The sequence below is a fragment of the Astatotilapia calliptera genome, chromosome 18 (assembly GCF_900246225.1).
Source record: "Astatotilapia calliptera chromosome 18, fAstCal1.2, whole genome shotgun sequence".
NCBI classification, from domain to species: Eukaryota; Metazoa; Chordata; class Actinopteri; order Cichliformes; family Cichlidae; genus Astatotilapia; species Astatotilapia calliptera.
The window spans coordinates 28775311-28803177 of NC_039319.1; the positions used below are offsets into that span (position 1 = coordinate 28775311).

The 27867-nt window shown below is 42.1% G+C and overlaps 1 protein-coding gene across 3 annotated transcripts in view; it reads right to left on the reverse strand.

Annotated features, from left to right (window-relative positions):
- rnf220a (ring finger protein 220a) overlaps positions 1-27867 on the reverse strand; it is a 164140-nt gene that overhangs the window by 134554 nt on the left and 1719 nt on the right. For all 3 annotated transcript variants that reach the window (XM_026150981.1, XM_026150980.1, XM_026150982.1), the window contains exon 2: positions 15588-16791. In XM_026150981.1, coding sequence (XP_026006766.1) covers positions 15588-16242 — 655 coding nt within the window. In that variant the 5' untranslated portion in view covers positions 16243-16791. The remainder of the gene's footprint in view (positions 1-15587; positions 16792-27867) is intronic.

The following is a 27867-nucleotide window of genomic DNA, read 5'->3' on the forward strand; positions in this document are numbered from 1 at the left end:
AACAACTTCAATCTTTTGAGTTCTCACAACTAGCTAAAGCATGGAGCAGTGAAAGTGTCAGAAAAGAAAAAGAATATTCATATTTACCTTTACCGTTCATGCTTATTAATCAATTTTGGGGGACAGTTTTTTCCTTTTTACAGTCTTTATGCTAAGCTATATTAGCAGTGAAGCCAAACAGGGTTTTTGTATGAAATTGTTTTTAATGCACAGCAGAGGTTAAGTTTACTTAATGTCTTCATACAAAAACCAAAGGGAGATACCTTTATCTTACTTTCTGTTACAGTGGGTTTTGATCATATTTCCAGTTAGAGAACACAACCACTTCCTTGCAAATGGTTTCTTTGTAAATTTGCATTTTCTGCTAAGCATGCGTCTCATATTGAAAGGAATGCGTGTTGCAAATATTTAAAGATTTTTAGCGCAGATATTTTTAAACACACAAACAATTTCTTCTTTCTGACGTTTTCCATCTCTGGTATCGTGTCATGAAGGGCGCACAGACTAAACACAGTCCAGCGCAGTTACTGTTGTCTTGTCATTTATGGGCCCTGCAGTCGTTCCACAAAGTTTGGCACCACACAGCAAAAAGCTTTAGTTAACACCATCTTCAGTATGATTTGTGAGGTTGATTTTCAATCTTCCCACCACTAGTCTTTAAATTCTGACCCGAGCTTTGTGTGACAACACTCCGGCAATTACACGAAAGCACACAATGGGTCCCTAACAGTCTGCAAAGCCCCGACTGGTGACATCCCATAGGTCATTAGGCTTGTTTCTTAGAAACAAGATAGAGCTAACAAGTGCACAGCGAGGTTTAATACGGTGTCAGTGTTAAGATAAGAGAAAAGCTTGTCTCTGTGGCATGCTAGGTTTATATTTCTTATACAAACCAAACCAAGTATGTAACAGACAGGAAATAGAGCAAGACAAATGAAAACCCCAAAGAACAACAAACTAGGTCAGACGGTGTTTGAAGATGTGAATCTCTCTCGAATGAATCGCCCTGTGTGTAGACGCAAATGATTTCATTTCATTGCCACTTTTTCCACACATATGTGATTAGTTAATAATGTTGCAGGAAAAAAGTCTTGTGAATGAAGCAAGGAGAAAAGAGGTTGTGCAACACACTTGTGCGTGCACGTGTGTGTGTGTGTGTGTGTGTGTGTGTGTGTGTGTGTGTGTGTGTGTGTGTGTGTGTGTGTGTGTACACGCGCTCCCCTGTTGGGTGTAGAGGAGAATCAATATGTCTTTGAATGAGGGTCAGAAGGGTTGTCTGCCCAGGGAGAGCTGACAGATTTGCTCTCTTTTGCTCTGCTAAGCCCCTGCCTGCTTCTAACACCCCTTGACACACACACACACACACACACGCACACAGATGGAGACACACACACACATATAGGAAAAAAACCAGATGGAAGAAAACACTTGCACACATGGATGAAGCGCTTCTCCAAGAGGGGAGAATTCCGAACATTTTTGCCATCAGGATGTGATATTAGACGTTCCACATCGAAATGAACCCTGCTACATACCCTGCTCAGTGTGTATATGTTTGGACTGCATATGTGGGCGTGTGTGAGACAGAGAGATGGTGCAAGAGAAGGGCGGTGAAAGCCAGGTTTGAACAGCAGAACACGATCTACCAACACCGCCGGCGAGTGTCGTAAATCAGGTCTGGACAGACAATCATGCAGAAACCAAAGAGGAACGAGTGCGACGCCCGAGGACATAAATAAACACATCGAGCAGTAATGGTAATTTAGAATCAAAGTGGGCCTTTTGAATAGTTAGAATTTAAGCAGGGACAGCTGTATATAAAAAATACCTTGTAGGCCTTTCTGTAATGCCTTGCTAGTCACCACTTGTCTTTATTTCCAGAAATATCCCTTTGGGTCTCGTGAGTTGACACCCCTTAAATATTAATGGTATTCCCACATTCTATTGCCTAAAATGTCATTCTGCTTTACACTGGGGTATGCTGCAAAGTTATGCCTGATTTACTTGCTATTTTTCAACACATTCACATTCCACGGATCAAATACAGCGGAATTTATGGTTCAATGCGGGCGGTGCGTTCGCTGTCCGCTCCTGTCTGGCGATGGCCAGTCTGCCTGCAGACAGCCCTGTTACTGGATGGTCTACAATGTGGCACAACTGGTTTGTGGGCCACTCTTGGCTTGTGATGTTGTTGGTCGATCAGCCAGCTGTGGTGAGGAGCAAAGTTCTACTGTACAAAGGGCTGTCTGAACAGAAACATGTATGCAGACAGACACGTTTGTTGGACCACATATTACGCTTCACATAGATGCAGTTGGTTATGCACCTCATCCTCCTTTAAAGGCATAAGCATGGCGTTGAACTATACCACAAGTTTGTCAAAGAGTTAACAGCAGTTCACAGAGTGTTTTGCACTGTGCACCTTTGTTTGGTTTGGTTTTCACTCAGTAGATTTTGCTCACTGGATAGGTTTAGGCACAGGAACAAACTTGGCTAGGTTTTAAAAAATGGTCAACGTTAAGGTTGAAATTTACCTCTTCACAAAAAAATCAAGGTTAACCTGTTCGGTCAATGTGATGCAAAAGGGACCTTTTCAGAAGCTTCCATACATTCAGAGTTTGTTGGCACAGATTCAAGAAAAGTGTTTTTGCCCAACTTGGAGATGTCAGCAATTTTAAGAAACAGGCAAAATTTGGCATCCTTGGGAATGTGTTTTATTTCTTCTTCAGTATATTTAAAGCTTAAAGTCGACCTGGATTATGCGTCTCCTGAGCAGATAACAGTTTGTGGTTTTATTTGCTGTTATTAAGGAAAATCTTTTAAAAGTGAATGCAAGAATTCTTGTAGAGATAAACAAACATGAATTGACAAAGGGCGATTAATGAGGGTAAACAGGTGTGAATGGGACTTAAGTCTCACAGCAAAAGAAAAAAAAGTCTTAGTTAAGTAGATAATCACCTCATTTTCTGGATATTCCTACTTACAATAATGTAATTACAAAGCTGATCAAAGGACCCACAATCATTAAATAAATCATATAATGTGGACTTTTTACACAAAAGCAACACATATAGTCCTGCCATGTTTCACACTGTATATTATTTCATTTTACTGTTCCTCAATCGCTAAAAAACCCCTATATAATCAAATCTGACACATAGATTCAAGCATGGAAATGTGTGTGTGTGTGTGTGTGTGTGTGTGTGTGTGTGTGTGTGTGTGTGTGTGTGTGTTTCATGAATGTTTTCACATGTGTATGTCGCTTACGTGTGTATGCGTCCCGTGTGCTTAACATACTAGAACAGCAATTAGTAATCACTCATGGAGCTAATGACATCAATCAATGAGCTTTTAAAACCAGCCATTTGATAATTACAACCATCAGTGGTCACCCATGGATTCATTATAGCGCCGTTTTCTCTGGTAGTACGATGCCTCTCTCTTTCCCTCCTCACTTTCTTTCTGTCTGTCTCCTTTAACATTTCAGAATCACTTAATGAAGTATTACATTTACTGTATATAACTATTTATTCCTTGTGCAGCAAGTTAAGATGCCCTAGCACTGAGTATTTAATATTAAAGCTTTTGGTAAACTTGAACTACAAAGTCTGTCTGAAAAAGGAAAGAAGGTGAAGATGGGAAACTGCGATGACTAGAGACAATCCTGCCTAAATCAGCAAGGAGATTATTTAAGGATGGAAGAAGGAGCTATAATTCTCTCAGAACGATCAAATGAGAAAGGGAGGTTATTCTTTCTTCCTCAATTTCACCTAATTCCCACTTTCACTGACACATTTTACACATTTTACTTTCTTTCTTTTTTCAGATCAAAGTCATCCCTTTAATCAACAACTGATTACTTTAAGTAGAATCTGGAAGAGTACTTTGAGGAGTTTTAAAACTGTGGTTATGTCACTGGCACTGAAGAAAGTGTTTCATCTGCAAACTAATAGATTCCCATGCTATGGTATTGTTTGGTCTATGATTTTATTGTTATTATTTTTAGGTGTTTAGTGTCAAGAATGATGTAAATATATAGCATATATAATTCAGATGTTATGGGACGATATTACTAACGTGAAATTAAAATTATAGAATGCTTTTGGAAGGCATTACATTTGTAGGTGATAAACAGGCAACACAACTACATCATAATATGTGATATATATACAGTGGGGCAAAAAAGTATTTAGTCAGCCACCGATTGTGCAAGTTCCCCCACTTAAAATGATGACAGAGGTCAGTAATTTGCACCAGAGGTACACTTCAACTGTGAGAGACAGAATGTGAAAAAAAAATCCATGAATCCACATGGTAGGATTTGTAAAGAATTTATTCGTAAATCAGGGTGGAAAATAAGTATTTGGTCAATAACAAAAATACAACTCAATACTTTGTAACATAACCTTTGTTGGCAATAACAGAGGTCAAACGTTTACTATAGGTCTTTACCAGGTTTGCACACACAGTAGCTGGTATTTTGGCCCATTCCTCCATGCAGATCTTCTCGAGAGCAGTGATGTTTTGGGGCTGTCGCCGAGCAACACGGACTTTCAACTCCCGCCACAGATTTTCTATGGGGTTGAGGTCTGGAGACTGGCCAGGCCACTCCAGGACTTTCAAATGCTTCTTACGGAGCCACTCCTTTGTTGCCCGGGCGGTGTGTTTTGGATCATTGTCATGTTGGAAGACCCAGCCTCGTTTCATCTTCAAAGTTCTCACTGATGGAAGGAGGTTTTGGCTCAAAATCTCACGATACATGGCCCCATTCATTCTGTCCTTAACACGGATCAGTCGTCCTGTCCCCTTGGCAGAAAAACAGCTCCATAGCATGATGTTTCCACCCCCATGCTTCACAGTAGGTATGGTGTTCTTGGGATGCAACTCAGTATTCTTCTTCCTCCAAACACGACGAGTTGAGTTTATACCAAAAAGTTCTACTTTGGTTTCATCTGACCACATGACATTCTCCCAATCCTCTGCTGTATCATCCATGTGCTCTCTGGCAAACTTCAGACGGGCCTGGACATGCACTGGCTTCAGCAGCGGAACAGGTCTGGCACTGCGGGATTTGATTCCCTGCCGTTGTAGTGTGTTACTGATGGTGACCTTTGTTACTTTGGTCCCAGCTCTCTGCAGGTCATTCACCAGGTCCCCCCGTGTGGTTCTGGGATCTTTGCTCACCGTTCTCATGATCATTTCGACCCCACGGGATGAGATCTTGCGTGGAGCCCCAGATCGAGGGAGATTATCAGTGGTCTTGTATGTCTTCCATTTTCTGATGATTGCTCCCACAGTTGATTTTTTCACACCAAGCTGCTTGCCTATTGTAGATTCACTCTTCCCAGTCTGGTGCAGGTCTACAATACTTTTCCTGGTGTCCTTCGAAAGCTCTTTGGTCTTGGCCATGGCGGAGTTTGGAGTCTGACTGTTTGAGGCTGTGGACAGGTGTCTTTTATACAGATGATGAGTTCAAACAGGTGCCATTCATACAGGTAACGAGTGGGGGACAGAAAAGCTTCTTACAGAAGACGTTACAGGTCTGTGAGAGCCAGAGATTTTCCTTGTTTGAGGTGACCAAATACTTATTTTCCACCCTGATTTATGAATAAATTCTTTACAAATCCTACCATGTGGATTCATGGATTTTTTTTTTCACATTCTGTCTCTCACAGTTGAAGTGTACCTCTGGTGCAAATTACTGACCTCTGTCATCATTTTAAGTGGGGGAACTTGCACAATCGGTGGCTGACTAAATACTTTTTTGCCCCACTGTATATATAAGAACAATCAGCTAAGATGTACCTCTTTGCCAAGGTTGATTGCTCAACACCTAGTCTCACATGAGGAGAATGGATGAACAGATGGACAGATATGTTCATTATAGCTCCAACAAAAATGTAATTAAATCCAAGAACATGAATGTTATATATTAATGGATGTTTCTAGGGGGGGTTCTTCAAGAAACATAAAAAAAACCCTTTTCAAATATTCTAAAACAAAAACTCTCCAATGTGTTGCATCCGATGTTAGGACACTTTTTCTGACCTTGACCCTAAATTCAGTTTGACTCAGTGTAAATGAACTGTCTAGAGGACCAGCTGACAACTCCAGGAACTGAATATGAGCTAACCTGCACATCATATAGGTGTGTCAGTGTGTGTGTGTGTATACTAAATGTGTGGGCTTGTGGATGCTCATCTGCGTGTGTTTGTGTGTGTGTGTGTGTGTGTGTGTGTGAGGCACGGATGCACAATTACCAGGCAGGCGCGAATCGATAGGTGCCTGCTGACAGATGGATTAGCACGGTAAACAGATGATACACACACCGCTAAATTATTCATCTGCTGAACAGTGGGCTGGGTTTCCATACACCCCCCGCTGACAGGGGGGAAGCAAAGGAAAGGGGTGTAAATAAGGAGGCTGAAGAAGAGAACCTAAAGAGGGCACTTGGCTGTGCATATGGTATTTTTTCTTGTTTTTTAGCACAATTTCACTGTGTTCAAAATTGTGTTGTGATCACCGACAAAGATTATTACGTAGTCTGCACAGCTCTTAAAGAACACACTCGTGGACACATGGGCTCGGCTCCTCTAATGCCTTCTAGATATGCAGAGGCACCACGAGGTCAATGTGAAGTGTCTTGGGATCGCAAACACACATGTGCGCAAACATCCGTTCTTTATCCACATCTTTCTTTGAAGTGCGGGCAAATCCGTGATCATCGACTGTTTATGCCTTTAACAAAGTCTGCAGCATGAATGCAATTTCACAGGCATACAGAAGCATAGCGGAGGTACAGGCAGCGCTGTGGACAAACCTGATCACACACCATTATGTTTGCTGCTGAAGTATCTTTACATGAGCATGGGATGATTCATTCAGACCAGTGCTTTCAGATGACCTTTTAGTTGGAGCACTTTCAAAGGCTGCTTGGTTTAACTAACTATAAATTATGAATTAAGGCAGTGTGCTTATTAAGTGGATGGTGGGACATAGTCTTCTATCTTCTATCTGTTAAGTGATGATGTATGAAACCTGCTTCTGGGTCCAAACTACACTGTACTCATTAAGGCTGTTGTCTTTTTAACGTGTTTTAATGCTTTGTCTCTTGTTCTATTTAATTTGAACAAACCCCTAAAAATAGTCACTGTCTGCCTCTCACGGTTTTATTATCACCATTCATCTGCAGCATGTTTTAAAGCTCAGACACAAAATATTTGAATAGGTCAGAAAAGAATCACTCTGAGGCTAACAAAGATTTGAATGGGTACATAAAACTGGGATCAGGTTCCAAAACCATGCAAAAGTATATTGCAGAGTTCTGGAGTTTAGTCCGTTTACAGCATCTTTTTGCTGCCCTGCGATTGTGTTTGTCTCTACCCAATCGGAGACTGTCACGTTAACTTTTATTTAGGGGAAAAAAGGTTAGCGTTCACCCTTCAGTGTCAGTGTGCTAATGTCTTTATAGTATCCTAACCATAGCTCTGTATCTAACCACCACATAGCACACCGTTATATACCAGCTAGCCCAACTTCAGTAAACCCTACAAATGTTGCTGCTGTTTGGTTTTCTGTCTTCATTTATGTCCGAAGTGATAGTAGAGTTGTACCTTTCAGTTCATCAGAAATCCCTCAGTCAGAACATGGTATGTCATCTTTAGATGGAAAGCAAGCTAACTGTTTGCTAACTTCTAATCTTCTAGATGTTAAACTTTATTGTTACCCCCGGCAGTGCAGCCACACTGGTCATTTTAATAAAGATGAAAGAATTTAGACAGTTTTTAACTCTCAGTGATGCCGCAGTGTCCATTTGAGGTTGAGAACTGAAGGAGAGTTTGAACCTGGAAGCGTTTAATGACATCAGACTTAAAGAGCGAATAGAACCTTTAAATCTCTGCACATGCCAGAGCGCACTCCCAGTATTGAATAGTATAGATTCTGGTGTATGCAAATCATATGAGCGTGCACACACAGACACACATCCACACATACTCTGGCATGCATATAAAACATGCATTATTGATTTGTTTCACCTTTACAAGTGACTTTGGGGGCTTTTCCTGCAGCAGATGTTAAGCTTTTGTGATAAGGGGTTAGTGGGGGCAACTTTTCGGATGGAGGAGACCAGTGAGGAAGCGCTGGTGGCAATAACACAAGTTGCCATCAACTTCCATCTTGAAGAAAAGTTATGCAAAAACACACTTTCCATTCAAAGAGTTGGGCCTTACTTCCACAAAGCTACAGGTGCAAATGGATGATTTAGTGGCTCCTGTTGCATTAAAAATAATTATATATTAAATTGCACATGCGTGTGCATGTACTGAAGAATGGGCCGGTCCAGCTTTGTGAAGCAGCAATGCACTGAGAAGCGCTAACGATCTCATACCCACAACACCCCTACTCACACAGACACACACACAAATCGTTCGCTCGCATCATGGCCGCCATCAGCAGGAACCAATCAGATTTGATGAATAATTCAATATTAAAGAGGGTGTGACCAAGGCAGAAAGGGGGTGAGGAGGGAGTGGTGGAGGAGGGGGGCATTGCCAAGACGTGGGCCTTTTTTGGAAAAGGGCCTGCTATTTGTGTGTGTGAAAGTGAGAAAAGTGGGAGGGGAGTGTGTGTGTGTGGTGGTGATGGTGGTTGGGGGGGTCTGTCACAGTAGACTGCATCCACAAACTGGCTGCAGATTAGATTACTGAGGAGAGGAGAGTAAGGGGGGAGGACAGAGCGGAGGGAGAGAACAGGGCAAAGAAGGTGGCAGGATAAGATAAAGGAGAGGAAACAGGGGGAAAAGGAATGTTTTAATACGTCTGCATTAAAAGGTGTCTGAATCCCGAAGCTCCTCTGAAGAAAAAAACGTAAAGGTGCATAAAGTAACCCGGCAATCATTTTTGCATTAACTTAGATTCCTTTAGGGGAAAGTTAAACCACAAATTACAGAACGCTTTGCTTGACCTTTGCTTTAAGAAAAAGAACATATCTGAGCTGCTTTTATGACAATTTGCGTCTTGTTGTGCCGACGAGCATTAACAGCAATAAATCAGGTTTGTGTGCTGTTAGAGTCCTGTCACATGCTTTCTTCAGACGAAGCACCGCGAATGTACCAAAATTTAAAAGCCAGCACACCGCAGAGGTCAGTTTGGGGCTATGGCACGCCAGGGTCTTGTGTGAGGCCGATTGTGTGCAACTGTGTGTCCATATTAAAAAAAAAGAAGAAATGTGTGTTGTGTTGCCAGGTGTGCTGCAGTTGTATGAGGCTCAGCGGAGTTTTAACACGGGGGTTTTTATTGGCTGAGCTGATGTCACCGAGGGAACAAAGTGGAATTCCGGAACCAGTGCATGTGTGTGTGTGTGTGTAAAACTTTCATTTTAAAGCAACCACTTGCCTGCAAAGTAACATCCTTTCATTTGAGTGTTATCCTTATTACATGCTTCTAGTTTTTCTCGATAAATAAAGCAGCAGTGGAAACAAGCTGGTTATTATATGTCACCGTGTTAGCAGGTGTCCTATTATGGGAGACAAGATGAAATCACTTTTGAGGCTGGAGAATATTTTGCAGAGTGCTGCAGAGGGATTCCTCTCATCTCATCCTCGCTCCTTCATGTGTCTTAAACCAGCTCAGTTGCTCATTTGTGTAACCTGCTCATGCACACACAAACACACACACACACACAAAAGTGATCTATGTTGAAATGGAGTGGCTGGGCAGACAAAAGGCTCGACAGGAAGCAACTAATCCTTGATCTGCGCAGCATCGCAACAATGACTGCAAGAGTCACACCAACTCACACACACACACACACACACATAAGTAGACAATTGCTTCCAGCTACCACCCAGAGAGAGAAAGGGGGTGGGGAGTTTGCATAAAAGAGCGATAGTAAATAAATATTTTCATATTCCTTACAACAAGAAATATGAAAATATTTCCTTTCTTTTTGCTTTTTGTTTCAAATAGAAGCCTTTAATAATTATGTGCTCACATGTTATAGCTGCTATATGAGGAAAATATGAGTTGGATGCATAAAGGCTGTTATTGACAGGGAAAAAACGCACACACTCCTCACCCTGGGGGAGCTGCCAGAAGGGCAGAAGGGCTCACACTTGAGGGTAAACAAAGCTACCGCAAGTAGGACAGTCCCTCATGATCCTGTGTGTGTGTGTGTGTGTGTGTGTGTGTGTGTGTGTGTGTGTGTGTGTGTGTGTGTGTGTGTGTGTGTGTGTGTGTGTGTGTGGCACACATTGGCAACTGACAGGGAGGCAACATGAGAGGGACAAGCCTTTTAACATCTGGCTAAGCACTGACAGGAAGATGCACACACACACAGGAGAGCAGGCAGGCGAGTCCCAGTCCTAATTATTAGAACACTCTTACTTAACTTAACCCTGCCACTAGACCGTGACAGGCAGAGATGGAAGGTGGTGGTGGTGGTGGTGGGTGGGAGGGATAAGAGTGAAGAGCAGGGCAGATTGTTATGTGAGGACAAGGAGAAGGATGAGTGTTTCTGAATCCTTTCTGAACCCAAAAAGGAATGGAAAGGACCAAAAAAAATACAACGTTTTAAAAAACAAATAAATCAAAGACAGAAAGAGTCCACGTAGAAGAATTTTGCTTGACTGACAGTCAGTCTGTGGGAATTGGGGTGCAGGAATCCCACAGTGATGACCGCTAACAGCTAAAGATGGACCAAAAAAAAAAAAACACCCCGAACCAAGACAAAATCTGTTTTGACACCCGCTAACATCATCCATCATCCCTTTCTGAGAACTTCATTGCTCTTTCGTCTACAGTTTATTTTTCTCTACCGTGGATTTTTTTTTTCTTTTGTGCAACTCAGCCCCAAAAAGAAACAACACACATGACATTTGCTCTGTTTTAGATGAGGGTGAACATAAACACACGCGAAAAAAGGAGGCGACACCAAAAAAAGAACAGAAGAAAGGCGAAGAGGAGGATGCAGAGAAGGAGTCTTGCTGTGTGTTTTAACAGCTGTGCCTGATGTTGGTTGATGGGAATACAGAGAGAAATGGGACTTTTAAACCCATTCCCTTCAAATAGAAAAGTTTCCAGCGAGGCTTTGAGGTCTAATTTCTGGATTGATGATTAGGAAGCTCTTGAATAAAGATCAGATTTCGTAGGTATTATCACTATCTACCTGTCTCGGTCATGTTTTCATAAGAATTCTTCTGCTTTTATTTCAGTCCAGCAGCTGGGATATGCATTTCAGCTCAACATCTCACCATCCTGTTTCTTCCTATCCTTCCTTCCCACTGCTCTTTCATCCTTTCTTTTATCTGATTCTACTCTTCCCTCCTTCATACATTCCTTCCCCTCATTCAGTTGCTACAAAAATTTCTGGACTTTCTTTTCCTGCCAAACGTTTCTGCTCCTTTTTAAAATTTAACATTTGTCATCTAAATAAGGCTTTTCACCTACTTTTCCTGTATGTAAAGTGTGTGTGTAGAACATAACACAAAAGAAAAGAAGAAAAAAAAGGCAAGGAAGTTGGACTAGGCATTTGGGGTGAGGGTCAGTGTAAATCTCTCAGCCTTGTAAATGTGGAGAGCGGAGAGAATGTCAACAAACAGACTACAGCGGTCACACACTCTTATTGGGAGACACACACAAAAAAAAAATAAACAGGGAGAGGAAGAGGAAAAGGATGGGAACATGGGGAAAAGATGCAGGAAAAAGAACGAGAGAAGAGAGAGGGAGAGGGGGGCAAAGATGATGGAACGTGACACTGACACGTCACGCAAAACCGTCAAATCCCCTCCACAAACAAACAAGTACACTGCAAGGGTGGATTGTTTCATTTGTCAACACTCGCATTAATACCAATCACACATCCCATAATTCCTTTCTCTCATTTACTGACATAAACCCTCATCCACTTTGTATTCCTTTGCTCTTCTGCTAAAATCCCACAGTGTGAATACAGTAAATGGTAATAGCTTTTACCATAATATGACATGCATAGTCTTCTTAAGGCATGATGGGGCCTTTATGTGACGGTTTAGTGGCTGACAGGTTAGCAAGTTTAGTTAACAGCCAACGTGCCTGCCGGTGCAGTGGAGGGATTTAAGGAGGCTTAGCACAGAGTAGGCCACTGTTGCTTGGAGTGGCATGAGGCAAACTCCATGCAAAGAAGTTAGGGTTACATTGTTTTTCGAGTTTTTCAAAAGTCTTTTTTTTAAGTGTAGAGCAAAGGAAATCTCGCATTCTAACCTGGGATTAACTTGCATGAGACGTGACTGAAAAGAGGGGTGAAAATGGGTTGAATTTAAGTGTAAATTCATTCATGAACAACAAGATCTGCATCCTCCTGATAGCACTGAAGTGAAGGCATTGCGAGCAAGATAGATAGATAGATAGATAGATAGATAGATAGATAGATAGATAGATAGATAGATAGATAGATAGATAGATAGATAGATAGATAGATAGATAGATAGATAGATAGATAGATAGATAGATAGATAGATAGATAGATAGATAGATAGATAGATAGATAGATAGATCAGGTGTCTGCTTAAGTATGCCTAATGGCTTACACTAAATTAGAAGAACCTGCTAAATCAAGCACAGCACTAATTCAGGCAGGCCACAGAGACAATCCCAACCAGCTAGCTCACAGCAGCTCACAGCTCAGTTTATACCCCTGTACACATCCAGTTGATCATCTTCATTTATTTAAGCTGCTTTAACCTACTCAGAGTTGTTGTGCATCTGCAAGCCACTTGGCAACCTGCTTAATCAGTATCATACCTGCTGCCATAACTGCTCTGCTCTGTTCTTTTCCTGTGGCCGACTACTGTATGCAAAGCTCTGTAAGTAATTAGAGATAACACTGGCAAGCTGGAGTCTGAAATTAACTTAGGCACCTATTGGAATTTTTTTTTTACTACAATTGTGCAACAAGCAAGTTTTGAACTTAATCTTGTCAATAAGTCACATGCAATTAATTTAGTATTTTGGAAGGGGAGAAGGATATCAGTACTTTATTAGCAACCATAAATTAGACCCATGTACTATAAATAACCCCAGCCTAGATAAGGTGCAGATTTAATGGCTTACATGGACTCAAAGTTCCCTGAAATTTACAATGTCACTTCTACACTGGATGCACTCTTATGAGCTAAGCAGGACAGTTTAAGCAAACTTCCTTGGAGATCTGAGGATTTTTTAGTTAAGAGTTTAAAACATTACACCCTATAAATGAAAATTAGCATGATATCTTAGCTTATGTATTTGACCTGAGGAAATGCCTGTCAATAATAATGACGTTTTTTAGACCACACTCACGGTCACCACTGTATGATCCTGAACATTAAAAACCTCTTTTTTTTTTTACAGTGGAAGTAAAAAATAGCCTCATGTATGTGTAAAAAAAACAAACAAACACACACACAGAGAGAGGCTGCTAGTTAGCTAATGTGTGTGTGAAGCAGCAAGGGCGCTGTTCTCATGGGATTGTACCAAAGTGTTGTTTGTTCTTTACGCCTCCCCTGGATAGCCAAAACCAGTGAAGGAGAACCCATAATTCTTTGCTGTAAGCAGTGCCTCTGCACATCCAATTGCATTAGAAGCCTATGGTAGAGGTGCCGGCTACTTGTGCCAAGATTTAACCTGATTAGATACAGATTCAGCCGTTCCAAAAGACAGCACAGAAGCCCTGTACCCATCTTCCATTCTGTCTCTGCCCTCGGTCTTATTGCTCACGAATTATGAGCACATCGTAGTGTGTTACTCACCATTCAGAGTTCTCTTGAGCAAGGCAGTGCAGGTGTGCCTTAGTGCTGCCACAAACAGATGTTAAGCTTCACGTGAAACAGGCCTAGATTTCAAGCTAAATCTGGAACATAATGAACCTCACATAATCTGTGAGATTTTTCTCTTTTCCTTCTCTTTGTTCTCGTTTCCTTTTCTCTTGCATTTTGTGCACTTTGATATCTTTCTTTTCCTTCTTACCCTCCACCCCCTGCAAAAACCACTGGGTGTCATCTTCCCAATTTCCTCCTTTCTGTTCGTCCTCCCTCTATTCCTCTCTTTCTCACCCTCTCTGTCTTTCCCGCAGTGGTCTTTTTTATCGGATCAGTCTCAGGTCGTCGCCTCTGTCTCTCATGTGTTCCATCAAGGATGCATCCCTCAAACACACACACACACACACACAAGATCAAAGATGGAAGAGGATTGGGAAAAGGAAGAGTGTAGAAAAAGCCGACAAAGGTGAGACACTGTGTTAAGTTAAAAGAAGAAAAGCTGAATAATTAAAAACACCAAAAAAGGGAAGACTGCCTAAATTATACACCATAAGCACGTCGCCGTCTGCCTCTCTCCTAATTTGTCACTGGGATCCGATACAGCTTGTTGACATGTGTAGGAGCTGTCGGCGCTCATGCTAAAAGCTGTTTGTGGAAGAGTGTTTGCCCATGCTTGCGTATTTGCGCTTGGAATTCTTACAGCTCCTCTTCCACCTTCCTTTTATTGCGCGCACACACGCAAACATGGCTTGCCAAGCTTTTGGGTATGTGGGTAAATCTTTTGGCAACAGGGCTGCCAGCGTGGAGCTATGATGAATGCTGATGGCAAAGAGCATGGCCGGTCTCTGAACCAGTCACTCACACATGCACGCACACACAGACACACACACACACATGCTCACATACTAATCAGATTCCCAGTGCATGAGGGCCAAATGGCATCCTTCCACTGGTGAATGCTAATGTGACCAGTGGAGCTTGTGGGCTTTTGAAACAAGGATATAGGGAAAGCTGGGAGAGATGATGACAGGAAAAACATTGATGTGATTGTTTATTGGTGTGTGTGATGCTAATGTGTGAACATTTGCATTCTTTTACACACTGCAGCAAGTTGTACTTTGAGTTAGTTTAGAATTACAGTGGACTCTGTGTGCCTGTATGTGTAAATCTGTTTAGTTTGCAAGCCTTACTATTATAATTGCATGTAGAATAATGGGAAAAATTTGCCCTTCTGCATCACTGTATCAGTTTGGGTGTTTTTTAATGCAAGATTATTATGTTTTAAGTTGTGATTTTGCCACCTGTCATATCTGAAACAATATATCTAGAACAGGTTTAATGTATAATGCAAAAAAAAAACCTGGCTCAGTCATTGCATGTGTATAAATTTGTCATCGTACAAGAGCAAATGGGGATTTATTCGGGTTTATCCTGGAAAACACCCTTAGAGCAATAATGTGTTAGATATTTTCAACATGGTTTAGAAAGGTGACACACATGTCAACGTAAAGTGTTTGAGTGTTGTTCCACTAGACGCCTCCAACACATTACCAATGCCCCAGTATTCCTGGTTATAGATTTTCCAGGTGCCTAATTCAGGAGGGATAACTACAATGGATATTCTTTCACTGTGTGTGTTGATAAAGGTTGAAAGCACCAGTCCATAATCCCTCATTAATGTTAGTACTGTATGTTGTATGCTCATACTGTTAGGTTTTCACTAATTTACTTTTTCCTGTGGTTTGTCACACTTGTGCTTGCATAGTTTGATGTGGCTAAACGAGATGTGGAACAGATACGAATGGTTACTTACAGCGTTCAATGCGGTCCTCAGGACTGGATGAAGTCTCTCTATCAGACAGGAGGCCTGACACAGCGAAGATCTTTTTCCCACTGTCTTCCACTGCTTTCAGGGCGCTGCTGGGGGAGCCCCCGGGGGGGATCTGTGCACCACCAAAGTCGTACTCTTTCCCTTCAGCATCAGAGTACCGCAGATGGGGTGAAGACTCTGCATCTAGGCACCCTTTGAGGCGCTTGGCTGGGGTGAAAGCAGACTGATACCCTCCTGGTGCCCCATCCCGATCTTCTGGAGGCGATGCAAAGGGCCGGAAGGCGCCAACGCCGCTGTGATTCAGCATGCTGATGGGCGAGCAGTCCAGGTTAGGTGGGGCAAACTGATGATGGAGGTGAAGGAGGGATGGAGGAAAGTCCCTATTGGGAAACCCTGGTGGGACAGCGCCTTGGCGGTGGTACATTGACGCAAAAGTGTAAGAGCCGTTGTTGAATGGCAAATGGACGTCTTTCTCCACAGAAACTGGCACACCAAAGGGACGCGGCTGCTGGCAGGGAATGGAAGCATCGCGAGAAGCTTCGGCTGTGGAGGCCAGGACCATGAGAGCTGGAGAAGCCAGGGGATTGGGCAGGTAGGAGGAACTCTCCATCTTGAAAGCTGCCCGGTGGAGGTCCATGTCTGGATTGACAAAGAAGGCTGCGGGAATTTCAGAAGGAGGAAATTATTCCTCCTCAATGAGATTAAAAACAATGTCCAAGACCCTTGGAAAGGGTCTGAAGAAGTAAGGGAATCCGGGTTGGAGACTTGAAGGTTTTGGCTTGTTGAAGGAAGGGGCTCCAAAAACAGCCCTTAGTGAGAAAAGAGTGTTTTTGAAGAAAATGAAGACTCAGCCAACGTCTGTTCAGATTAGCTTGAATTCAGTTCATTTCTCTGCAGTGGAACTAAAGTTTTCTATTTTGCCTCTAACCAAATAACCAAACTCAAACTCTGTTCAGTTCAGATCATTCCATGCCTCGTATATGCCATTGGGCATGTTCTGTCATTCACTAAAGTAGCAGTCTGGATTAGGTTAGTGCTGATATTAAATACAATGAATGTTCTAGATAGCGTTTTTTCCTCTCTCCTTCCTGATTGCTGGATTTGTTGGTTAAGTTGAATGTTCTGGGACAGGTGGATATCTGTAGGTCGTCAAAGCCGATTCCGCATCTTCAGGGGGGTCACCAAACTGAGGACACACAAAACACAAGCATTAGATTTCAACTGAGACTCAGAGCTGTGCATAATGTTTCAGATTCAGTGCAAAGTAACCTTTCAACTGAAAGCTTCCCATAAACTAATTTAGATATTCAGGTATTTACTTGAGACTTCTCGTCAATTCCGCCATTTTTGGTAGTTCAGAAACGTCCTGGCTGTGCCTGCAGAGGGCTTCAAATCAGCTCATCTGTTTCTTTATATCCACAGTAAAAATGTAAATCCCTCTGCACACCCTCTCACATTTATCTTAGACCTCCTCATCTTTCCTTAATGATAGGTACTTTCAGAAACAAGAGGCGTGCTGCTTTTCCAACAAAGATCGATGCCTTGCTCTCAGTATGTATGCAGTGGAAAGGAGAGGAGCTGAGTGGAAAATTTTTAATAAAGAAGCTGCTGGAAGCCAAGGCTTGAATTCAAAGCCTTTGGGGGACAGAGTGTTCTTAAGCACTGTTGTTGAAGCTACAAACTCAAAACCTCTTGGGAAAAAGTGTCCTCGAGTTGACACTGTTGATCAAATCCTGTAAATCCCTGCCCTTTGACAAAAAGCCAAGAACTTTTTCAAGCCACAAACTTCTCTCAGTTTGCCCTCCTCTTTTTTCCTCCTTCTCTTTAAAAAAAACTTCTATAAACTGTTTCCACATCACATCTTTCCATTACGATCTCTGCAAACCTCTACGTCTCATCTCTTTCCAAATGCCCCCCTCCTTGTCCTCCATCCTAATCTATCCATCCCCTCCTCCTCTTCTTCCTCTTCTCTCCATCCACATCTCCTCCTCTCATCTCCCTAGCGCCAGCTATTCTCCCTCCCTCTTCCATCTCAGATCTTGGTCTAAGCCGCTTATTCTTACCATCTCCCAGGATATTATTGGACCAGAACCACTTGTCTTAAGATAAGGACACACACACACATCCACACTTCCACCCACACCCACACATGTGATAACAGCCTGTGTGGCTCAATGTTCAGCTCAGCGCCCCGACTTGGTGGGGCGAATACACTCTGCATCCTCACAGGCTATGCTACCCTATCTCTCCATCTAACCACTTTTAATTCCCCCCAATTTTAATCTGTCCTCTCTTTCTTTTTACATCTCTCCTGTCAATCTGTTCTCCTCTCATCCCTCCCATCGCTCCCTCTCTTCCCCATCTCTGCCTCCCTCCCTTCTCCCTTGAGTGATTCAGATGGGTGATATCATATCAGGCCTCGCCATCTGCCATCCACGAGCCAGAGGAAATCTGACTGAGTGAATAAATTAGCCGTACTTGACCCCACGACCTCTCGGCATCCGTGGCAACAGACTAGAATCTTTCCCTCCCGGGGATTAGATTGTAGCATGCGATTGGTCAGACAGAGGAACGCAGAGAGGCAGCCGATGAAACGACAGCATAACACTGCAGAGATTTTTATCCCCAAAGGGCAATTTGAAGGTGGCTGCCTTATTAAAGGTCCAATATGTTAAGATTTAGAATAGGTAAAGATGTGCTTGTTACAAATACGCAGCGGTGGGATTTAGCGCTAGATTAAGAGAAAATATGCATAATTTAACAGCTTATCAGGAGTGATATGACGTGTACCATGTATATGTATATATTATCCCCCCCAAAAAAGCAATCTAAAGTCTCACTCGTGCCATCAAAATTCGACACTCATGCAACTTAAAAAAGGTCAAACGTGAAGCCTTGTGCATACATAAACACACAACAAATACAAACTCACACAGTATCAAGTAGCAGCCTCTCTAGACAAGGTTCAAAGCTGTGTTGACTAGCAGCCAACATCAAAGGAGAAACTCCCTGGGAAATGAAAGGAGAAAATCTTTTATAGCTATCAGCTGTCCACAACACTCATTCAAATCAATTTCCAAACCTGATCTTGGCTTTGGCACGCTGCTCTGCCTCCCACACAGAAACACACACACACACAAATATGCAGAACAACAACTGCCAAGAGAAAGGAGAAGGCCCAGAGACAGAGAGATTGGTGGGGGAGATGTTTTACATTACCGCAAATGTACAGTAGACCAGCACGGAGTGTTGAGAAGGGCTTACAATAACACACCTCTCTGGTCTGGACTGATGCCACAGAGTCGCATTACACGCCTCACTCCTAGCCCACCAACGCCCCTTTCCACGCTCTCTCTCCTCTATCGCAGTCGATACAGGAAATAACACCTTCCATAAGTGACCACAACAAAACTTGCTTTCTTTGTCCCACAGCTTCCTCTGTCTCTCAGTATACCCCCTCTCTTTCTCTGCTCCTACCCACTGTCTTCACGCCGTATATCAGATCGCTCTTTCTCCTCTGTAACCTCTAAAATAGGAGTGTGTCTGAGGTGTTGATAGCAAGGTAATACACTGATAAGTACTAAGATATTTCAATTTTATTATCATTACCCAACAGGCCGGCGGGCAGCGAGTGAAGGGCCGCCAACGTGAAGCAGCCAATCCAATAAGAGAACACTAGATATTTCCTTACAGGCCGCAGCAGGAGAGGAGCGAGTCGAGGGAGGGCGAGAGGAGAGATGAGGAGAGATGAGGAGAAGGCGGGAGATGAAAAATTAGAGGTGAGGAAACAAGGAGAAGAAGAAGAAAATAGATAAGATAGTGAGAGGTGAGGAAGACAGAGGGAAGGAAAGGGTGTGATAACAGAGCAAAGGGTACATATCTCATCTCCCAGGGTGACTCACATAATCTGGCTGCTTTCTGGCTTGGTGGTCCTGCATACGCACAAAAGCATGAGTGTGTGTGTGTGTTTTCGAGGCCTTAAAATCTGTGTATTTGTAATATTACATGAAAAGAAGTGTCAAAAAGCTTTTTTCGTTTTTTTTAACTTCATCACTAAAAAAACAATCATAATTCTAGATGACATACACCTATGTATATCATCAATATACAAGCGCAATTACATCTAACGCAAATATGCATAATGTCGGCCCGTGCCACTTACAATCCCATTTGCCATTGATGGATACCACCCACACAGTGTCTGACACCGGGTATATGCATTTTATAATAGAAAATGTCACAGGGGAACATTTACCACGCTGTCATAATTTGATTACAGTGTGCAAGAATGATACAGCTGTCAGGGCGATATTAAATACAAACAGCAAGAGGGGCTCTTCACGTCGAGTCTGCACTTTAACTGACAATGTTGTACCAGTCTGCGAAATTGCGGTGTCAACAACAATGTGCATTTACATCATTCTGAGAGGGAATCTTACTCAGAAATTATGAGTTACTGGGAGGTGGGCAGCAGGTGGAGTCGCAGATTCCACATAGGATAACTGGTGAATGTGGCCATAAACGTTATTATTGGTTTCTTAAGATAATCATTGAATTTTATATGATTGCTTTGTTAGCTAAAAGAAAAAGAAAAAAACAAGAGTTGGAGACATTTTAATGGTGGAATCATGAATGCAAGACATCACTTCAGGTCAGCCATAATCTGACGCTTTTCATAAGTTAGGATCACTATCTCTGCCGCCCAGATGTTGCAGTGGATTACCTCATTCATCAACATGTGGAGTATAGAGACCTAAACAGCTTGGAATGTTAGGTTCAGAGACGCAGGAGGGAAATTGAGCTCCAAACAACTACACTAGTGACAAAGAGCAAGCTTCTTTTTTTTTTTTTTTATCGGAGCCTTCCTTTTTGTTGACTGCTTGGAATAAATATTTTTCCCGCATGGCTGCTTCGAGTGTGTAACTGACGCTTTTTTGCTGCTCCAAAGCGGCGCTGAAACTTGTCAAATCAAGTTTTCCAATGTGCCGACTTGAGTTTTGGAATGGAACGGAGAGGAATCCAATTGTTGTTATAAAAATATCCTGTCGACTGTGACTGGTGTGTGTGCGCGCGTATGTGTGTGTGTGCAGGGGTATCTGCAAAACTATCGGGAAGCAAAGCAGTTTTTTTTCCTCTCTAATGGAGATGGAGAGAAAAGCAGTCAAAACCGCAGGCCTGTCTAAATGTCTGTGTGTGTCTGTGTGTGTGTTAGCGTGCACCTCCCAGTCGGTGGGTATATTTAGAGATTGTTGACAAGCATGAAAGTGCCACTCTTACATTCTATTACAAGACAGGCCAAGCTGTGTCATTCATCGCATCTCTGTGGTGGACACACACACACACACAAACACAGATTCACTCACACATACCAAATCATGTATGTATAGACAAATGAACGCTAGAAAAAATCTACACAAAGCCATGCAGCGTAGTTTAACAGATGCTGAAGTCCTGGCTTTTGACTTTAACACTGTGAGCATATTGTGTAAAAGCGAGACAGCAAAACTCAGAGAACAAAATATTATCTGACACTTCAGATACAATTTACAGCTCTTAAAATCCATCCTAAGCTTCTGCAATCTATCCTGAAAGCTTTGGTACATCATGTTTTAGCATAATCATTTCAACGTACACTATTAAACCTCAGCATGTCAGCACAGTTAAATAGATGCTACATTCAAGGTTTACACACAATATATATATTTATATTTATTAATTATATCTAAATATCTATATTCTTGGTAGCAGTCATTTTCATAGATATGAAATCAAACATGTACCCAAAAAAATCATAAAACACACACTATATCTCTGATCTCTTCGGGTCACAGTTTGGGGCATTTCAGTAAACAGGGATAGGTGGCTTTTTAACTAAGCATCCACATAATGTGTAATTGACACGAGTGCAGCTCTGGTGCCTTCTCTGAATAAGTCATTAACATAAATCTGTGCTGCCAGAAACGACAAAAGCTTTAAGCACAAACAAAGCTATAGGGTAAGACACACTGAGAGAGCACTGCATCAGCCGAAAGTAAAGACAAAACACTGCTATTTAAAACCCGACAGTCAGATATTAAATATTTGGCTCTGTACTGCTCACATAGAGGGAAACATAAGTAAACTGTTGGCTTGTATAAGGACAGTGTGCTTGTGCGTGCATTTTAGCATAAAAAAGTGTGAGCTGACCTGCATACAGGTCCGCTCTGTATTCCAGACAGACAGCAGTGTTTGTGCTCTAGTAGATGTTTCTGTGTGTGTGTGTGTGTGTGTGTGTGTGTGTGTGTGTGTGTGTGTGTGTGTGTGTGTGTGTGTGTGTGTGTGTGTGTGTGTGTGTGTACATGCGTGTTTGCTGATGTCCGAAGCAACAGTCGATACTATTGAAATCTACTCATTCATGTCTGGCCGCGAGGCAAAGCTCAAACGTCCTTGTGAATAAGAATCACACGCATTTATCTCTCTCCTCTCTCTTGTTCTCGCTCATATTATTTGTCCTTGTCTTTCCGTTCGCCTCTAAAACCCTAATTTTGTTTCCAAATGTCTTTCGAATATCTCTTCTTGTGTTTCTTTCCTCCCCTTTTTCTTCTTCGCTCATCCTTCTCTGATATGAAATCTGTAGCCACATTATTTGCTGCTGCAGTCAACAGCTGCTGCAGTTAACTGCAGATGTATGCATCAGCAGTGAAAAATATTGCAGTTAGATTTAATAAGAGGAGCACGCGCACACATACGGATATCATCTTGGGGTGGATAATGACACAATATTCACCAGTAAAATCAATAATGATTGGACAAGAGTGCGATGTTCTCTGTAGATTTTCTTGACTTTTTTTCTCGCTTAACCATGAGCGATTTATTCATTTTGTGTTTTCTTTCCAAATGTTTAAATGCAGAAATAAAGAGAGTCTGTGTGTTTTTTTGGTCTTTCCAAGAAGCTTTCTGTGACATTCATTCTGCAAAGTAAAAAAGGGATTTCTTTCTCAAATGAGTCTTTGTGATTTCTGAGACGCAGAGTCATGGCCTGCACACAGAAATGATTCTGGACCTGTGGCAGGAATTTTTATTCATGACAGCAGCAGCAGCAGCGAGGCCTACTTCAGCGAGGCCAGCTAATTTCTGGTGTCAGGCAAGGCTAAATGGGAAAAGCACACTGTTCCATAGCTCACGGATCACCATCATCAAAGGTAATTGCTGGATTCTTGGTTTAACAAAGTATCTGCATGTTGTTGTTTTTTTGTTTGCTCGAATAATGTTGTTAATTTTTGGATGTATCGAATTTGATGCACATAAACACAGCTTTTCATAGAATTAAACATATAGACCACCCTGTGCTCTTTAGTTCTTTTAAACCACTCCCTGTGCTTTATCTATGGTGCTGTTAATATGGAAGGTGTACCTGAGTTTATGACAGTGAAGTTAAAACCAGAAAAGACCGTCTTCTGTTGAAGACATAATCCTTATAAATTCTGACTTTTCAAATACAAAAGAGCCAAACAGGTGGCATGCTTGCTCTCCATCCTGCAGGAGTGGAACTGACTGTGTGTGGCACCAGCCACCCTCCTATGAGTCTTTATTGCTGTGCCGGGTTGTACAACAACAGCCACTAATCTAGCAGGCTGGCAGGCAGACAGGCGGCTGGCCGGTTTGTTCTACAGGCTGCGTGCAAGCCAATTAGCTCCAGTTTAACAAGGAAAAACTGTTGCCAGGTACACTGTTTTCACTTACAGCTTTTGCTGCAATATAATCCTCTACTGTGCAGTAAGTATCAATGATATGACCAGAGAGAAACTTCTGTTCACGCCGATGATCCTTTCTGCTCATCACAGAGGTCAAAAGTCGGCCTCAGGCGGCAGGAGGATGCTCAAGCAACAACCAGATCCTTTTCTTATCATAAGCCGTCCACAGAGCATAAAGTGGCTATGTGGATATCAGTCTGCTTTGTGTGCAGATTTGTAGATGTGAAAAGGCGACGCTTCTGCAGGTGTGTGTGCACATTTCCACACTGGCTGCTTAGATCACCCTCCCTGTATCAGTCTTGTTTCCTTCTTGCCTGGATGTCTCGCTGGCCGCAGAGAAAAATGATAAGTAGGCTACACGAATAGCGCCTGTGTGCAATCGATGGACGCAAATGCACCAACGGTGTCTTCTGGGGAGGTGTGCGAAGGAGAGAGGAGCGAGAGAAAGGGGGGTGGTGGGTGAATATTAGCTTATTTTCCAAGCAGGGAGCCTGTGATCCGGTTCATAGTGTAATTGACGGATAGGGGGGAAACCTGAGAGAGATATGATGTGGCGGCTGGGCGGGGGGGGGGGGGGTTGGGGGGGGGGGGGATTGGGGGGGGCAAAGGTGGTGGTGCAAGGGGATAGAGACAGACGCACAGAGACACAGAGCAATATGGAGAATAGAAAGTATCTGACACCCGACACAACTCTCTCCCCGCCACCACCTCTTTCTCCCCATTAGGCTAATTCTTTGACTTTCTCTTGTTGCCAATAACGTCTCCAAGTGATATTTCCCTCTATAACGGCATTACCAGTGGCTGCCTTCTCCAATGCAATCAAACCATTAAACACACAGTGCCGCATCCCCTCCATGGAGTGATTTCCGTCCAGCAGAAAAATGACTGAACGTGAGCTACTCCCCTTTCCTGTCATCAATAAAAGGAATAATTGCATGTTTGCAGAGAGAGGATAAACTTTAAGACTGCACATGAATTCTCATTTGCTGGTTGGTAAAAGAAAAAATAATGACATCAATATTGGAGGCCTGTATTCCACATAGGTCCTTAATATGATTTAATAATGCTTCCATATAAAATAGACAAAGCACATTCATTCATGTTAAAATATCTAGTATGATTTTTTTTCTTAAATATAAATCGATAGATATGATGACATGAAAGTAATTTGTACAAAAAACAAAACAAAAAAAATATAAAATAAAAACTTTTGCTTCAAGTTCAAATATGAAGTATTATACAAATCAATCAAAACCTCCTCATAAAAAAACAACTCTCTGCATTGCAGACAGGCTGCAATTTCCAGGGAGGGAAAACATTTGGTGGGTTTTGATAAGCGCGACAGCCCTACAATATCCAGCCATTAAATGATTGCATCCGGCTCTCCGCACTTAATTACGGTGATTATATCAGCGCTAACGCGACAACAATGACACAAAGTTTTAAGATGCAGACGGCGCAGGACGCACTTTCTCTCCAAGGAGGGCCTCGCTCTCATGTCTGCGTGTTCAAACACTTGTTATTTACCGGCGACGCGTTTATTTCAATTACCCGTCTGCATGTCAAATAAGCTCCAGTGTTTATTAGCACAACAAAATATAATAAAACGCACTCTGGATTTCGGATGCGTGGGGGGAGGGAAGGAGATGTCGGATAAGTGGAGAAGGACCTGGTTCTGCTTTTAATAAAGAATGAGGAATTAGTGCATATTGATAGGACTTAATAAACGGAGGGGGGGGGGGGGGGGGGGGGGAGCATCATCAAACTAGTCGAGACTGAGCGGATCGTGGTTAATTTACTATGGGAGAGAGAAGGGGTGGGAGGGGGGTGTTAATGCGCGCGTCATGACGCCTTAGTATTTCCAAATGTGAGAAATGGCCTCTGTTTGGATGAGAACGAGTTTGCGCGGATCTGAATGACGGTGAATTTACAGCGGGTTTATTCTGGGAGCTGTTCACAATGAAATGAGAGGTGGGGGGAAAGTTGGAAGGAAAAGAAACGCTTCTTGCAACAAGTTACAGTCCCGCCTTTAGGGGAAAAAAATCTTAATTACTGTCCTCCTCCAGAGAGACGAACAAATAAAACACGGGAAGCAGCAGAAAAGCTTCTCACACGGCGGCAGAGGCGCACAGCATCTACATCTGATTATAGATGTGATTCTGGAGCGATCAGCGGTGCCGCAGTGAAAGCAAAAGTTTAGCCGGTTTCCTGATAATTAAGCAGGCGGGAGGCTTTCCTTTTATTCGGAACGCGGCGCTTCTCTGGATCCCAAATGAAATAACACCTCCCCTCCCTCCCCTGCAGCTATCGATCCGGGAAAGAGGTGTGAAATGGACATTAATTTTTAGTCCACTGCTCTGTGCGCAAAGAAGGGGAGCAAACGAGATCAGCGGCGAGCATTAACAGCTGACTGCTGAGGGAGAGGAACACAGAGGTGGCAGGAGGAGGGGTAGAATCAAAAGCGCTGACGAATAAATCATCTTTCGTTAGTTTTCCCTCGAACTCGACACTTTTCCTTCTCTTTTGTGCGCCTGCAGACTTTTTATGTAGGAAGGGCAAGGAGGGGGGAGAGAGACAGAGAGAGGATAGGCCTAAGTAAAAAAATAAAATAAGAAAATGAAGTATTTCGATACTTTCAATTACAAAGTGCACTTAAGTTCTTTCCCTTAAAAATAATTAATTAATCCTTTCATATTTTTGGATACATACATTATAAATTATTCTCATTATTCTTGTTCTCTGAATTTAATAACAGAGAGCACAAAATAGTTATAAATGAAGAAAAAATATAAATAAAAAAATAAGAATTATCTTAAAGAGAAATAAATACGTAAAGTATTAAAAAAAGGCGTTTTAAATTTGCCTATGAAGCAAAGCCTGCTTCGTGTCAAATGACACGAGAAATAAGCGGCAGCCTATGAATCACCAAGTCTGAAAACAGCAGCCAAAAATAATAATAAAATCATACATCAGCGTCTGCGTGACAGAGTTTTACAGTCAGGCACGTTTAATTTGAAAAAAGTGACTATTTTAAAAATAATCACAATTAGTATACAGATAAAAATACAACTTTAAATTGCCCAAATTAAAAATAATGCCAATTATGCCAATGCTCTTTTAGTCCAGCGAGAGAAGCTGGACTAAAAGAGCCTTTAAATTAGAAACACTTTTAAAAAATGAAATTGGTTTAATACATCATTATAAGTTTCTTAATTCAAATGTAAAAATTTAACTGTGATTTGAAGCTTATTTTAGAAAACTGACACCACCACCTACGCAAAAAATGAACCTACTACTACATGCATGGATATCAACTTTGGAATATTAGTACTTTGAAATGTTATACAATAACACATTGATATATCGGGGGGAAATGGATAAGTATCGGAGCTTTTAGTGGAGAAATGATACCGCTAAATATGGAAGAAAGGAACGTTTTCTTCACCGGTAAATGAGAGCAAAATAAATTACAAAATTGTTCTGTCCCCATCGGAAGCCTCGGCTATAAATCACTGTTATCTATATGAGTAATTGGACATAATATGTCAGCAGCACATGTTGCCGTTTAAAAGATAATTATTGCTCGCTAATGTGTTTGGCTGGAAAATGAAAAAGGTTCGGCTGCTCTTTAGAAGTCAGGCCTCGTTGATCTGACAATCAATAAAATCAATCGAAAGTGATTCACCAGATCAGTGGATCTGGACCCGGAGCAGAGTTTCTGATTTTTATTAATTCATTCATTTATTAATTTACTTATTCATTTATTTATTTCGGAGTGGCTATAATTGTGAGTTCAATGACCCGCCTCGAGTCCACCTTTGCTCCAAAATGCGTTTTTACGCGCGATTTACTGCCGGCGCTGAGAGGACTTTTTAACTTGGAAATTACTGCTAATAGGTGTGCCGCATTTTTCCCAGAATCCTAATTTTATTATTCCCTCTCAGAAGCGTTCCGTCTTTGCCCACTAATGCGCGTGGATGAGGGCGCGTGCTCGAGAGCTCTGTTGTTTCCTTCTATTAAGTCCGTCATAAAAAATATAAAATAAAATAAAAAGTACTGACTGACAAGGCCAGAGTACAGGGAGACTGCGAACAGAAGAGTGAGCAAAAGTTAAATATATATATTTTTAACTATTAACACGAGCTGTTTGATTCCTTGAGTCCTTAATCATTTAGAGAAATGGAAACAAATAAAATTCAACACGTCAGGCCTGAAGTGAATAGAGGAAACGCATAAACTACACAGACTATAGGGGCGTGACATCTGTTTGCCAAAGTGATACTTAAATAAAAGAAACGATCAAGTTAATTGTTAATGTCAGTAATAATTACTTTTATTATTTTTCCCGCCGATGAAGCACTGAAAAATGTTACAAATGTGGTCTTCCATAATGCAAACGCAGCAGCAGCAGCGGGAGCTGCCGCTTAAATGAATCCGCACTTTGCCTCTGTGTGCTCGGCCATGAAGCTGGAAGGCCCCCGGGACTTCCACCTACTGGGTGCCGCATATCTAGTTTAGGGGGAAGGATG